This window comes from Limulus polyphemus, unplaced genomic scaffold (genome assembly GCF_000517525.1).
Source record: "Limulus polyphemus unplaced genomic scaffold, Limulus_polyphemus-2.1.2 Scaffold4991, whole genome shotgun sequence".
NCBI classification, from domain to species: Eukaryota; Metazoa; Arthropoda; class Merostomata; order Xiphosura; family Limulidae; genus Limulus; species Limulus polyphemus.
The window spans coordinates 49,160-61,331 of NW_013670601.1; the positions used below are offsets into that span (position 1 = coordinate 49,160).

At 33.1% G+C, this 12,172-nt stretch overlaps 1 protein-coding gene across 6 annotated transcripts; it reads left to right on the top strand.

Moving 5' to 3' along the window:
- Positions 1-1,489: 1,489 nt before the first annotated feature.
- LOC106471960 (zinc finger protein 271-like) lies at positions 1,490-9,647 on the top strand. Of its 6 annotated transcripts, none has more exons than XM_022400571.1 (3): positions 1,490-1,504; positions 4,981-5,128; positions 8,119-9,647. In XM_022400571.1, the coding sequence occupies exons 2-3, from the start codon at positions 5,105-5,107 to the stop codon at positions 9,013-9,015; spliced, it is 921 nt and encodes a 306-aa protein (XP_022256279.1). In that variant the 5' UTR covers positions 1,490-1,504; positions 4,981-5,104; the 3' UTR covers positions 9,016-9,647. The 6 variants fall into 6 exon arrangements, with proteins under 6 accessions (XP_022256279.1, XP_013788042.1, XP_013788041.1 ...); XM_013932587.2 differs by lacking the exon at positions 1,490-1,504 and adding an exon at positions 1,566-1,685 and having other exon boundaries at positions 4,981-5,147; XM_022400569.1 differs by lacking the exon at positions 1,490-1,504 and adding an exon at positions 1,566-1,685.
- Positions 9,648-12,172: the final 2,525 nt, after the last annotated feature.

The following is a 12,172-nucleotide window of genomic DNA, read 5'->3' on the forward strand; positions in this document are numbered from 1 at the left end:
TTAGTATATTACTGTTAAAGTATCAATTACAAATTAAGTTATTTAAGTATCAGTTACGTATGAATAAGACAATAAGTAATATATATATATATATATATATATATAAGGAAGGATTTTGTGTGTTTGTGGCGTTGTGACACGATATCTCAGGACATATGCCAGCTAGAGCAAAGTGATGAATACTGTTACAACATTGAGGTCACGTGACTAGCATCACGCCACGTCATTCTCGAACCTTCGTGAATTGTCGGGAGATTACTAGATATAGTGTAGTCTTGTATATATAAGACTGGCCACGAAGCGACGGGGAGACAGTGAGTAATTGAACTGCAGTCAGAGAGTATTGTTGAAGTTGAGCACGTGAGACGTTCGTTGTTATAGCGTTTGTTATTGCGCGTCTGTTGAAATTAAGTGTATCGCAAAGTTATATTCAGAAAGAATAAACCAGTTTTATTTTAGAAAGGACCTGTGTCGCTAAAGTTTCGTTGGAACGAAGTTACGGAAAATTAACTAACGAACGGAGACGTAACAATACGTTAAATGCGTGTTTTGACCAGACCAAGAAAGTGACGTGCCGATTTTTTCGATCCGATGTCTGTCTGTCGTCCTGTAACAGATCTGCCTATTCAACCAATCACGGCGCAGTCACGTTATGGCGTCACGACGTCATCACTTGCCAGGTGCGGTCGGTTGAAGGTTTTAGGCTATAAAGCGTTTTAAAATGCTTTTGAGGACTATAGAGGAAGATAAAGCGCAAAAAAAGTCTGTTGCACTAAGGGTGGTGTCGAAGCGTGAAGACGGGGAAAAAACTATTCAGTGTGCTGACAGATCACGCGTGCTTGCTTATTTGAACATAAGTTGGCCTGAAAACTTCTAAATGCAAATATATATAAAATCCCCCTGGCAACGCCGGGTACCTCAGCTAGTAAGTAATAAGACCGATTCCTAAACTATTATATAGAATTTACTAAAGTGCCTGCTAACAATTAAAGTAACATTTCATCATCTCTGAAGAACAAAATGGATGCCGTGGATAGAATCTTTCCGTCAATAATAATGCCTCAAACACTGCAAATCTAGCAATGCACAAACAAAAATGAGAGAGCGGTTTCAGTTATGTATTCTTATCTTCACTGTTTGATGAGTGCATACAGTTCCCTTCTTGTGCAATAATTCACTTCCAACACGAATAATTTAGTGTATTCAACTATGCTCTTGTTTTGTGAAAGAATCAACACGTTGTCTAACATTCAGTTATAATTCTTATTTTATTAATAAACGAACGATCAACGTTGCATCGACCAATAACAATTTATTTGAAATCTGATGAATCTGAATAATCCACGTCAGTAGTATGCAGCCGTCAATGCGATAAAAACACAAAAGCCGAAAGCATAAGTACAAATATATTTTATTTTATAAATATTGATTTACAGCAACTAGTACTTCGGTTACCTAATATTTTTATACATGAGTACATTGGAATTATTCAAGTTCGAAAAAAGTAACAAGAGGCATTATTTTATTTTTTAAGGCAGATTTTTAGAGGGCGCATTGCGCACTTTCGCGCCCCCGTGGCTACGGCACTGCATAAACAGTAGTTTCTAATTAAGTTTATTTTTACTAAGCCTAAAGTAGTATATACAGTAACATAACAACTACCACTGTACCAACTCTCAATTTGTGTAAGGCTAGCAGATAACGTTTTCATAATAAATGTCATTTAATTTTCTGTTATTTATTAGGATAAACATACAACCTCCTTATTTTAATTAGATATAGTAGGGTATGTAGAAGAAATTCATAAAATAAAAATTAACGCGTAACTATAATCGTTAGTTGATAATTATCACACTAAGACTAGTAGTAGTACTAACCTAGTAATAATATTATTAGTACAAATATTTAATTGTCATTTGTTAATTTAAAAATACCTTACTTTCTATTCTCTTATTTTTCTTAGGTCACTATTTCTTAAGTAGCTTTAACTTGCAAAATTAGAAACTGTGTATTGTTACTCCAGTAAGTCTACTAAACTTATATTTGCTTTTGCACACAATATTGATTTTAACACTTGAAATGTCTCTATTTGTAAATTTTGTGTCTACATTTGGAGCTGGTTAAAAATGTAACTTATCTAATATATGTTAAAATTTGTGAGTACTTGACAGTTGTATTTTTAAAGTGCACTAAACAGCTACCATAAAATTGTGCATTGCTTTGTTATATGTAAATCTTTATCTGTAGGCTTAATCTCGTATATTTTCTTGTTTATAATTTCTTTTACATAATTGCAGTTTAAAGTGCTGCTAGTAATTTGGAGAAACTAAACCAGTAAATTGTAAAATGCATGTCATGACATATTCAGACTGCCATCAATGTTCATGGTGCAGCCCCCCTCCTTGTAGCTCAGTAGTAAGTCTGAGGGCTTATAACACTAAAAGTCAGATTTTGATATTTGTGATGGGTTTAGTTTTGAGCGTAATAACAAACCAACACGAAAACTGAATGTTGAGTACTCTATCCTTCATAGACACAAACATTCTACAAGCTATAGAAACAAGGGAAGAGAATATTCAAAAGATTCTAGTAATGCTTAATAACTTCATTTAGCCAAGCTGTAGGAAGGTCCAAAACATTTAATATAATACATACGAACAATATTGTTGGTTCATCTAGGCTGTCCCATCCACTAAACTACTTATATATTTATAAAAACAAAGCCAACCTCATGAAACTATTTATCAAGCCTTCCCTCAAAACCTCTCAAACTTACTGCTTCCACCACATATAAAGACAACCCATTCCAAATGACAGTTACCCTGATATAAAAGTAAAATTGTCCTAGCTTAATATAACTCTTACCATTCCAAAATTTAAAACTATTTTAGAGATCTCAACCTGCCCTTGTTTAAGGACTTTTCTATCTCAAGTTTCATTCAGTTCTAGTAGAACTTTTCTGAACCCTTTCCAACAAATTAGTATCTTCCTAAGGTAAGGACCCCAAGACTGAACACAGTACTCCACATCGGGCCAAACGAGTGACCTGTACATTTGAATTGTAACCTCTTCAGACTTGTATTAATTTTTCTGTAGATGCAGTATAAAACCCTGTTTGCCCTGCCATTAGTAACAGCACTGCTTGAATTGCTTGAGAATGTTCAACCAGAACATGAAGATCCTTTTCTTCCACAACACTGAGGGTTTTTCCTACTGAAATTATAGTTATAATTCAAGTAATAACACACGTGCATTACCTTGCATTTATTATAATTAAAATCAACCTGCCATTTATTTATCTAACTCATCCTATGATCTGAATTATTTTGAACATAAGCATTATCATAAATCAAAAAAGAGCAAATGTCCTATCACTGAGCCCTGAGGTTCCCCATTTGTAACATTAATCCAGTTTAACCCTATACATTCTTCCATAGAACCATCTTTCTATCAAATGAGCTAACTTATCCCCCATACCTTTCTTTTTAACAAGCCTTTTATGTGGAACATTTTCAAATATTTTCTGAAAATTCAGATACACCAAATCCTCACATACGTGAACAATAACATTTCTTAGAATTTCAAAAGATTAGTAAGGCATAATTTACCCCAGTGAAGCTATGATGGCTGTTTTAAATGTTGTTAAATGACTTTGGAAAGTGTCTTTTATCAGACTTTCAATAACATTTCCCATCAATGATGTAAGTTTAATGGACTTATAATTACCAGAACAATTTTATCACTTTACTTGAAAAGTAACTTCCAATCCTCTGGCACTTGCCCATTATTCAAGGAATTAGAAAAAAAAAGTAGTAAGTGGCTTACATATCAAATGTTTAATATCCTTCAAAACTCTTGGGGAGATTTCATCTGGCCCAGAGCCTTTTCAGTGTTTAAGTTTGGAGTTAAAGGGTATTTTGTATTAATATAATTTTCTCTTTGTTAAAGGAAATTGTGTATTTTTTGGTGAAAGGGCAGTTTAATAAGATAAATGACAAAGCTGGGAGGTCAGGGGAGAGAGTATAGGCCATGGTATTGTTAATGTTGTATCCATTATACAAATATTTTGTAGAACTCTTGCCTGTTAATTGGAATATTAAAATCTCATAAGACTGTAAAGAAAATTAAAAGTGTGAAATGCAGGAGTATTTTGGGATAATGCAGAGCTATGCTGAATCTCAAGATAATTTTATTCGTGACCCACTATTGAAATTTTAAATACAATGTCTTATGCAGTATTTCAGTTTTAAGGAATAAGTTGTTTTATATTTTTTGAAATATTAAGTGGTATTTTATAACTTCATTTACAAACTAGTAGTAACCTAATTAATACATTAATTTTTGTACATGCTGATCATTGTTTTATTCTGAACATTATACTTTTTAACCTTTTAATTAACTTGTAATATATTTCTCATCCTTGTTGATATTCGTGTGAATTCATCTGAAATGAAACAGCAAATTACCCTAAATTTTGGAAATGTATAATAAATATTGTGGTATTGCTACACCTGTATTGTTATAAGTACACTCTTTATCAATCATTTACAAAAAACAGTGGTTCAGATTCTGCATGTGTAGTACAGAATACTGGTATACAGCAAGAACTGCAGTGTATGTTATATAGTTAGAAAAAGGAAATAACAGTATGACTGAAAAAAAATATCTTTGTGGAGTTTACAGTTGTAATACACATTTGGAACTCAAATTATGAGCATGTTTCTATTTGAAAACAAAAAAATGGTGTGAAAAATGATTTGTTAAAAAGAGATTAATTAGTAATTTTTCTCTAATATTTGAGCTTCTCCAAATTTATTATGTTTACTTATTTAGTGTTAATGAACATATATTAGAAAAATACATTTAACTCACTGCTGATTTAAGTTTGAAATCATTATATAGATTTCTGGTATTAATATGAAAATAGTTTTTGGGGAAGTTTGTAATTTTTTGAACAGTTATATTTTTTCCATTTTTCAGTGAATGCTAATCTCCCACTATGTGTGCTATCATGGTCTTGTAAATGAAAAGAGTGAAAATGAAAAAAATGGTATTGAAATAGAAAGAGAAGACAGTTATATTAACAGCACCCCCATGTAATGAGATGACTAGGGTAAAGTTGTATCCGGTATTTACTTTTCTAACAGGTAGATTTTGAGGATTTAAAATTATGTAAAACAAAGGTTGATTTATATTTAATAGTTACTAAGAAGTTTGCAATTTCTTCATTAATTAGACTGACCAGATGAAAAATGAACCAATTTAAAATAGAATAAATAAATGATGTTGTGTTAGGAAACCTTAACCTAACTCTTATTTGTAAATGATTTAAATAAACTTGAAAAAATTGCAGTTAACTTGCTTACTATAGTTCACTCCATAACAGTTGGTCATGAAGTTGATGATACGAATAGCACCTAGACCATTACTACATTTGTTGTATCCCAGCCAGCCTGAGGAGGCCTGATATTGGGTGAAAGGTCTTGTTATGTGGTTGACATAGTAGAATATATTCTTCTTTGATTTCAGTCTTACATCATTAGAATTAATTTTTAACATATTTTCCTTAAAAATGAAGCAAATAAGGTAATTTTAATATGGATGACAAACACTGCATATGAACTGGTACCTGGATACTATTTCAGTCTTGAGTGTGAGGATTTTGATCAGCATGGTTAGCAGTTCAAAATAAAGGAGGGCTTTATCTAAACCTAGAGGTCTCTGATGTGTCTTCTATTGCATGTACTGCATATGGTGCTGTGCAGTTTAAAATATCAGATACTATAACCCCATTACAACTGGTGTGTACATTTCAAGAGTTAAGTGTAAAAAAGCCTGGCTGTTTTTTTGTTGTTGTTGATTTATGAAAAACATTGGGACCATTCTAACCCCCATGGACTCTTCCCCTATATCCACACTTGCTTATTTAACATTAAAGAGTATAGTCACCCAGTTATCATTTAGAAGCATGACACAGTGTAAAAAAAAACAGCATATTCACCCTTTCAATCAACAAGTTACTAGTTGAATGCTGTCTGATTGCTCTAGACCAAGAGGTCTCTGACCTGATCTTGCAGTTCCTGTGCTCCATGTGGTGCTGTGTATGTTGAAAATAGCAAATACTTTTACAACTAGTGTGTACTTTTCAGTAGTTGAGTGTAAACATGTTTTTTATTTATTAATTTCTGAAAAAGTTTTGGGAAACTGATCTTCTGAAACACTCCCCTAGATCCACATTTGCTTACTTAACAGTAAAAAATACACTTGTCTATATATATAAAATGCAAAAATCAGTGTGTCTGTCTGTTTATCCATTATCTATCTACTACTAGGTCGCTGGGCCAATCTCAACCAAACTTTGTGGGATTAGTTTGGAACGAGGGGCATGTTAATACAGGGTTCAAAACTCTCTCCACCCCCTGATTATTGCCGTTATTGAGCATTTATTATCATTGACATAAGTTAGTGTTAACTACATTCATAGATTGCACTGCATCCTTACACCAAAAAAAAACTTTATTAAATTTTCTATAAAGCAATGTACACACAGTGCACACAAACATCTTTTATATCTCAGAGAGCATGCTAGCACTTTCTGTGGATGAATGCAATGTAAAGAAATAGCCACAATTATTGCAGCTGAAGTTTCTACTCCAACAGCCACCATAAGGCTGATATGAAGAGCGATTTCATGAGTTATATGTACTTCCTATATTGAACCATGACCTTTCAATTTTGGCCAATTACCATCAATTAATTAATCATATGAAACACTATGGAAGAACATTAAGAGCTGTGTGTTGAAAGTGGGTAAAAGAAAGTACCCCTACTGCAACTACTTTAACCACTACCTCTTCCTACAAAGTCACCCTGACCATCACACAGTGTATACCATGTTTTAAGTATATATATATATACATGTATATATATATATATATATATATATGTATAGTGAGTTCTTAAAGCTTGTACGTAACTTTTGTTGAGGTAATAATGAATACTGTAATGATATGTTATGTTATAAATACATTGTATGAAGGTTAGGATTTTTGTGTTATTTATCATAGCATCCACCCCCACATTTTTTTAAGTTCATAGCATGAACAATGGACAGGTACCTCAGCTTGTGTAATTATAAATTAGAAGTGTAACACAGTGTAAAAAAAACAGTAAATTTATGGTAAATAAGTGACAATGACAGATAGCCTTAGTGTAGTTTTGCCATAACAAAGAAAACGTCAGCAAATTTGGTGGCAGTGGGAACTGAACCCAAGACCCTCGAATCATGACCCCACCACTACCATCAGGCCATAGTGGCCCAAAGTTGGAAAGAAAAAACAACCTAAAACACTAATATTAAGTTTCACTACCCTTGTTGAACAGTGCACAAATAGCCCATTATGTAACTTTGCACTTAACAACAAACAAATATAATGGCAATATTTTGATTATTTTGATGGATGGAGTAATCAATTATAGTAAAGCTCAGGAACCCTAATTGTGATTATTGTCATGGCAACCGATTTAATTTATTTGTTTATATGACATCATCAGTGTAATCACTGGTCATTAAGTAATTAATTGTGTTGATTAACGGATTAAATCATGCAGCATTGGTAGCAACATAAATTGTAACACATGGTAAGGCTTCAAAATTGTTTTAATACGATGCACCCAACCACTGTATTTTCTTTGGTAAAATAGTGTAAAGCTCTTATACGAGTGAACAGCTTGAAATATAATATTTGAAGGTAGTGCCAAAGACCTTTATTTTCTTTTTTATCTAGGAATATTGAAATACTGCTTTGTTGCATATGAAGGATATTATTGCTTGTTTTAAATGAACATTAACTGACATTTCAGACAAATTGATTTTTAATAACCTTAGATACAGATCATTCTAGAAGCTGTTTTTCAGACTTATGTGAATGTAAACTGGTTATACAGCTAATTTTTAACTGAGTATATTTGATAGTTGTGTCTTATTTTTTAAAGACTTCATTAGTTTTATGGAATATTAAGATTATAAAGGGTAATCTTTAGATTTCAATGATCTGAAAGAATACCAAAAATAATAATTAATAAATAAATCTAGATTTATTTCTTTTCTAATTTTAGGTACCAAGACATACATTTAACAAGTACAGTGAAAGCATGATGCAAGATGTAGAAGACTCTAGAGAAATTCTAGGACCTGAACATAACAGTTATAGTTATTTTGCAGAGAAATTTAACTACTGTGAACAAGATCAGTACAGAAATGATGAATGGGATAAAACATTTGAACATGATACAATCTTACATTGTCAACAATTCATCTGCTCAGAAGATAATCAAAACTGTTCAAATATTTATGTCGAAAAGTATTTGAAAAACCATCGTAGTATCCACACTGGAGAGGGACTATACAGTTGTAATGTGTATGATAAAAAATTTAAAAGTAGAAATGATTCAATACAACATCAGAGTATAAAGAGAGAGTACAGTTGTAAAAAACTTCAAACAGTAAGTAGCCTTAAATTACACCAGAGGATCCACATTGAAGGGAAATCATATACTTGTGATTGGTGTGGCAAACAGTTTTCAAAACAAGATACTCTAACTAAACATAAAACAATCCACACAGGAGAAAAGCCATACAGATGTGATGTTTGTGGCAAAGAGTACACATTAGTAGATAGCTTTAGAAAACATCAGAGTACACACAGTGTAGAGGGAAAGTACAATTGTGATGTGTGTGATAAAAAATTGAAAAGTAGACGTAACTTAAAGCTACATCAGAGGAAACATAATATAGAGGAAATGCACAGTTGTGATGTGTGTGGCAAAAAACTCCAAACAATAAGTAACCTTAAATTACATCAGAGAATCCACACTGGAGAGAAACCATACACTTGTGATTGGTGTGGTGAACAGTTTTCAAGAAGAGATAGACTATATGAGCATGAAATTAATCACACAGGAGAAAAAAATCATACAGTTGTTATGTTTGTGACAAAAAATTCACAAGATTAGATAGCTTTAGTAGGCATCAAAGAGCACACAATATAAAGGGAATGCACAGTTGTGATGTGTGTGGCAAAATTTGCAAAAGAAAAAGTAACCTTAAGTTACATCAGAGGATCCACACAGGAGAGAAACCATTCATTTGTGATCAGTGTGGCAAACAGTTTCCAAGAAAATATACCCTAAATGTACATTATAAAATGATCCACACAACAGAAAAACCATACAGTTGTGATGTTTGTGACAAAAAATTCAAAATATTATATAGCTTCAGAAAACACCAGTTAGCACACAATGTAGAGGGAAAATATAGTTGTGATGAGTGTGGTGAAAAATTCCAAAAAAAAGTTGAATTGAAAAACCATCATACCATCCATACTGGGAAGGAACCGTACAGTTGTATTCATTGTGGTGAAACGTTTTCAAGACAAGATACCCTAGATATACATGAAATGATCCACACAGGAGAAATACCTTACAAATGTGATGTTTGTGACAGAATATTCACGAGTGCAAATAACTTAAGAGAACATCAGTTGTTGCACAATATAGAAGAAAAGTACAGTTGTGATGTCTGTGGCAGAAAATACACAAGAGTAGATAGCTTTAGAATACATCAGAGTACACACAATATAGAGGGAAAGTATAGCTGTAATGAGTTTAGTGTAATATTCACAAGTGAAAGTAGCTTGAGAAAACATCAGAGCCTTCACACTAGTAATGACTTGTACATTTGTGAAGTTTGTGGTAAAGTATGTTATTTTGAAAACACTTTAAGGCGACATAAGTTAATTCACACAGACAAAAAACCCTGTATTGTTCATTTGTGATCTGTATGTGAGACATTTATGAGGGACACAGAATTTAAGAGATATAATGTCCATACTATAGAATATTTACATTGATATGTGTGAACAGTGGATGTATGCCAAAATCAACACTGAAAATTTCACAATATTATTTTTTCATTGGTATGAAAAATTTCATTCTTGTGTTCTTTTGCAGATAATCATAGAGGATTAATGCTGTTAGAAACAGCTGGTGTATTGGCTCATTTATGGCAGATTCTTAATAGATATGAAGTTAATTCATATTAGAAAACTCCATAAATATATCATATTAGTTCTTGATATGCAGGGTTGATGAATGATGAAGATCAGCTATGTAGTAAGAAAAACGAACATAGAAGTATTGAAACATAAAGTGAAAAATACAATTCTGTACATATGCAAGAAATGAAAGATATACCACTTTGAGGAGGATGTAATGAGGGATTATTGGCAGAGATACTGATGTACAGTATTTGAATAGGATAAATATCAAAATTATATTCAATAAAGAATATTGTACGGTTGTCTGCCATACTCACTAAATAGTAAACTTAAGTTATCTGATTTGACGACTAATTTAGTTGGTGATAATAATAAAACAAAATCATGTTTATAAAGCTTACAACTACAAAAAAATAAAAAAAAATAATTGAAAGTCCAGTCCATGAAACTATAACAAATTAGTTTATTTCTTCATTAATGTTTCTACAACTTGTAACTTGTAAGCCAGTGTTTACAAATGATATTGAAATGTAAATTCCACACTAACAGGAAAATAAAGGGACTTGTACAGTTTCACAGCTGATCAATCAAGTACTTGATTATGTATGATAACTAACACTGATCCAAATACTTCTTCACTAAAAATAAAACTGACTGTTTAACTCTACACTCTGGAAACAAGTGGCCCAGTACTTAACTGATCCTCATATTATTTATATCTGATTTTGAACTACTAGATATTTGACATTATTACATTTTTATGACATCAGATTTTGAAATTTCTTGGCCTACTAGTATATTCTAATAAGTAAGATTAAAATGTGTATATTGAAAGGAGAAGAAATTCACTAGGTTGTGAGAAGACATACATAGGATAGGAGCACTAGATGAATAGAAGAATTCTAACCTTACACATTGTGGCAACTGAGAGTCAACACAAAGGAGAGAACGAAATAATGAAATAATAATGAGGGATCTGGAAGCTTTAAAAGTGTAGTGGAGGCCAGTTTTTATTTGAATGTCTTGAAAGAATGCTGGAAAAAACTGTCCAATCAAACTTCTGGCCTTTTTAAGTCAAATCATGTAGTGGAGCAGCTATAGTTGCAAAGTCTTTCACAAACTCCGGTAATAGGTACAGAGTCCCAAGAAACTTCTTAACTCTTCCATATTGTCTGGTGTTGGCCAATCATGCACTGCTTTCACCTTGTCAGGATCAATTTGCACACCATGCTCAATTACAATGTGACCTAAGTAAAGCACCTCTTTCTGGAACAAGTGGCATTTCTTGGGATGGAGTTTGAGGTTTGCTGCTTTCAAACGCTTAAATACTTCCTCTAGCTGGGACATTTCCTCATCAAATGTTGTTGCAAACACAATGACATCATCAAGGTGCACTAGGACTATTCTCCATTGTAGGCCTTCCAGTACTGTTTCCATCAGCCTCTCAAATGTTGCTGGAGCATTGCTAAGCTGGTATGGCATCACACAGTATTGCCAGAGACATTGGCCATAACTAAATGCAGTCTTAGGTTTATCTGCTTTAACCATTTTCACTTAATGGAAACCCGACTTTAAGTCCAGAGTTGAAAACCACCTGGCTCCACTTAGGACATCAAGTGTATCATCAATTCTTGGCAGTGGGTATGAGTCCATTTTGGTTATTCTGTTAAGAGCTCTGAAGTCCACACAGCAACGTTAGGCCCCATCCTTCATCTGGACTAATTAGACTATCCATGACCTTCTCTATCTCTCGTTGCTTTGCTGGAGCTATTCTCCTTGGAGGGATCTTTACTGGACGGTGATTGTCTGTGTTTATTCTGTGTTCTACAAGGTTTGTGCAGCCGAGGTCATGATCTCCTTTCGAAAAGACGTCTGCATAATTTTCCAAAAGTTCTTTTACCTCAAGAGCCTGTGATGATGCCAAATGGACTATGCTCTTCTTATAGAGGTCAGTTAAATGTTCTGGAAGTGTATGTCCTTTCTTTATAGTTGTATTTCTTGCTTTAATATTGACTGGCTGTACCTCCTGGCACACACCCAATAATGCCCCTTCCTTATTTCCAGTGGTTGTCCCTTCAAGCTCGTTGCCAGATATACTGCTTTCTGCTCCTCTG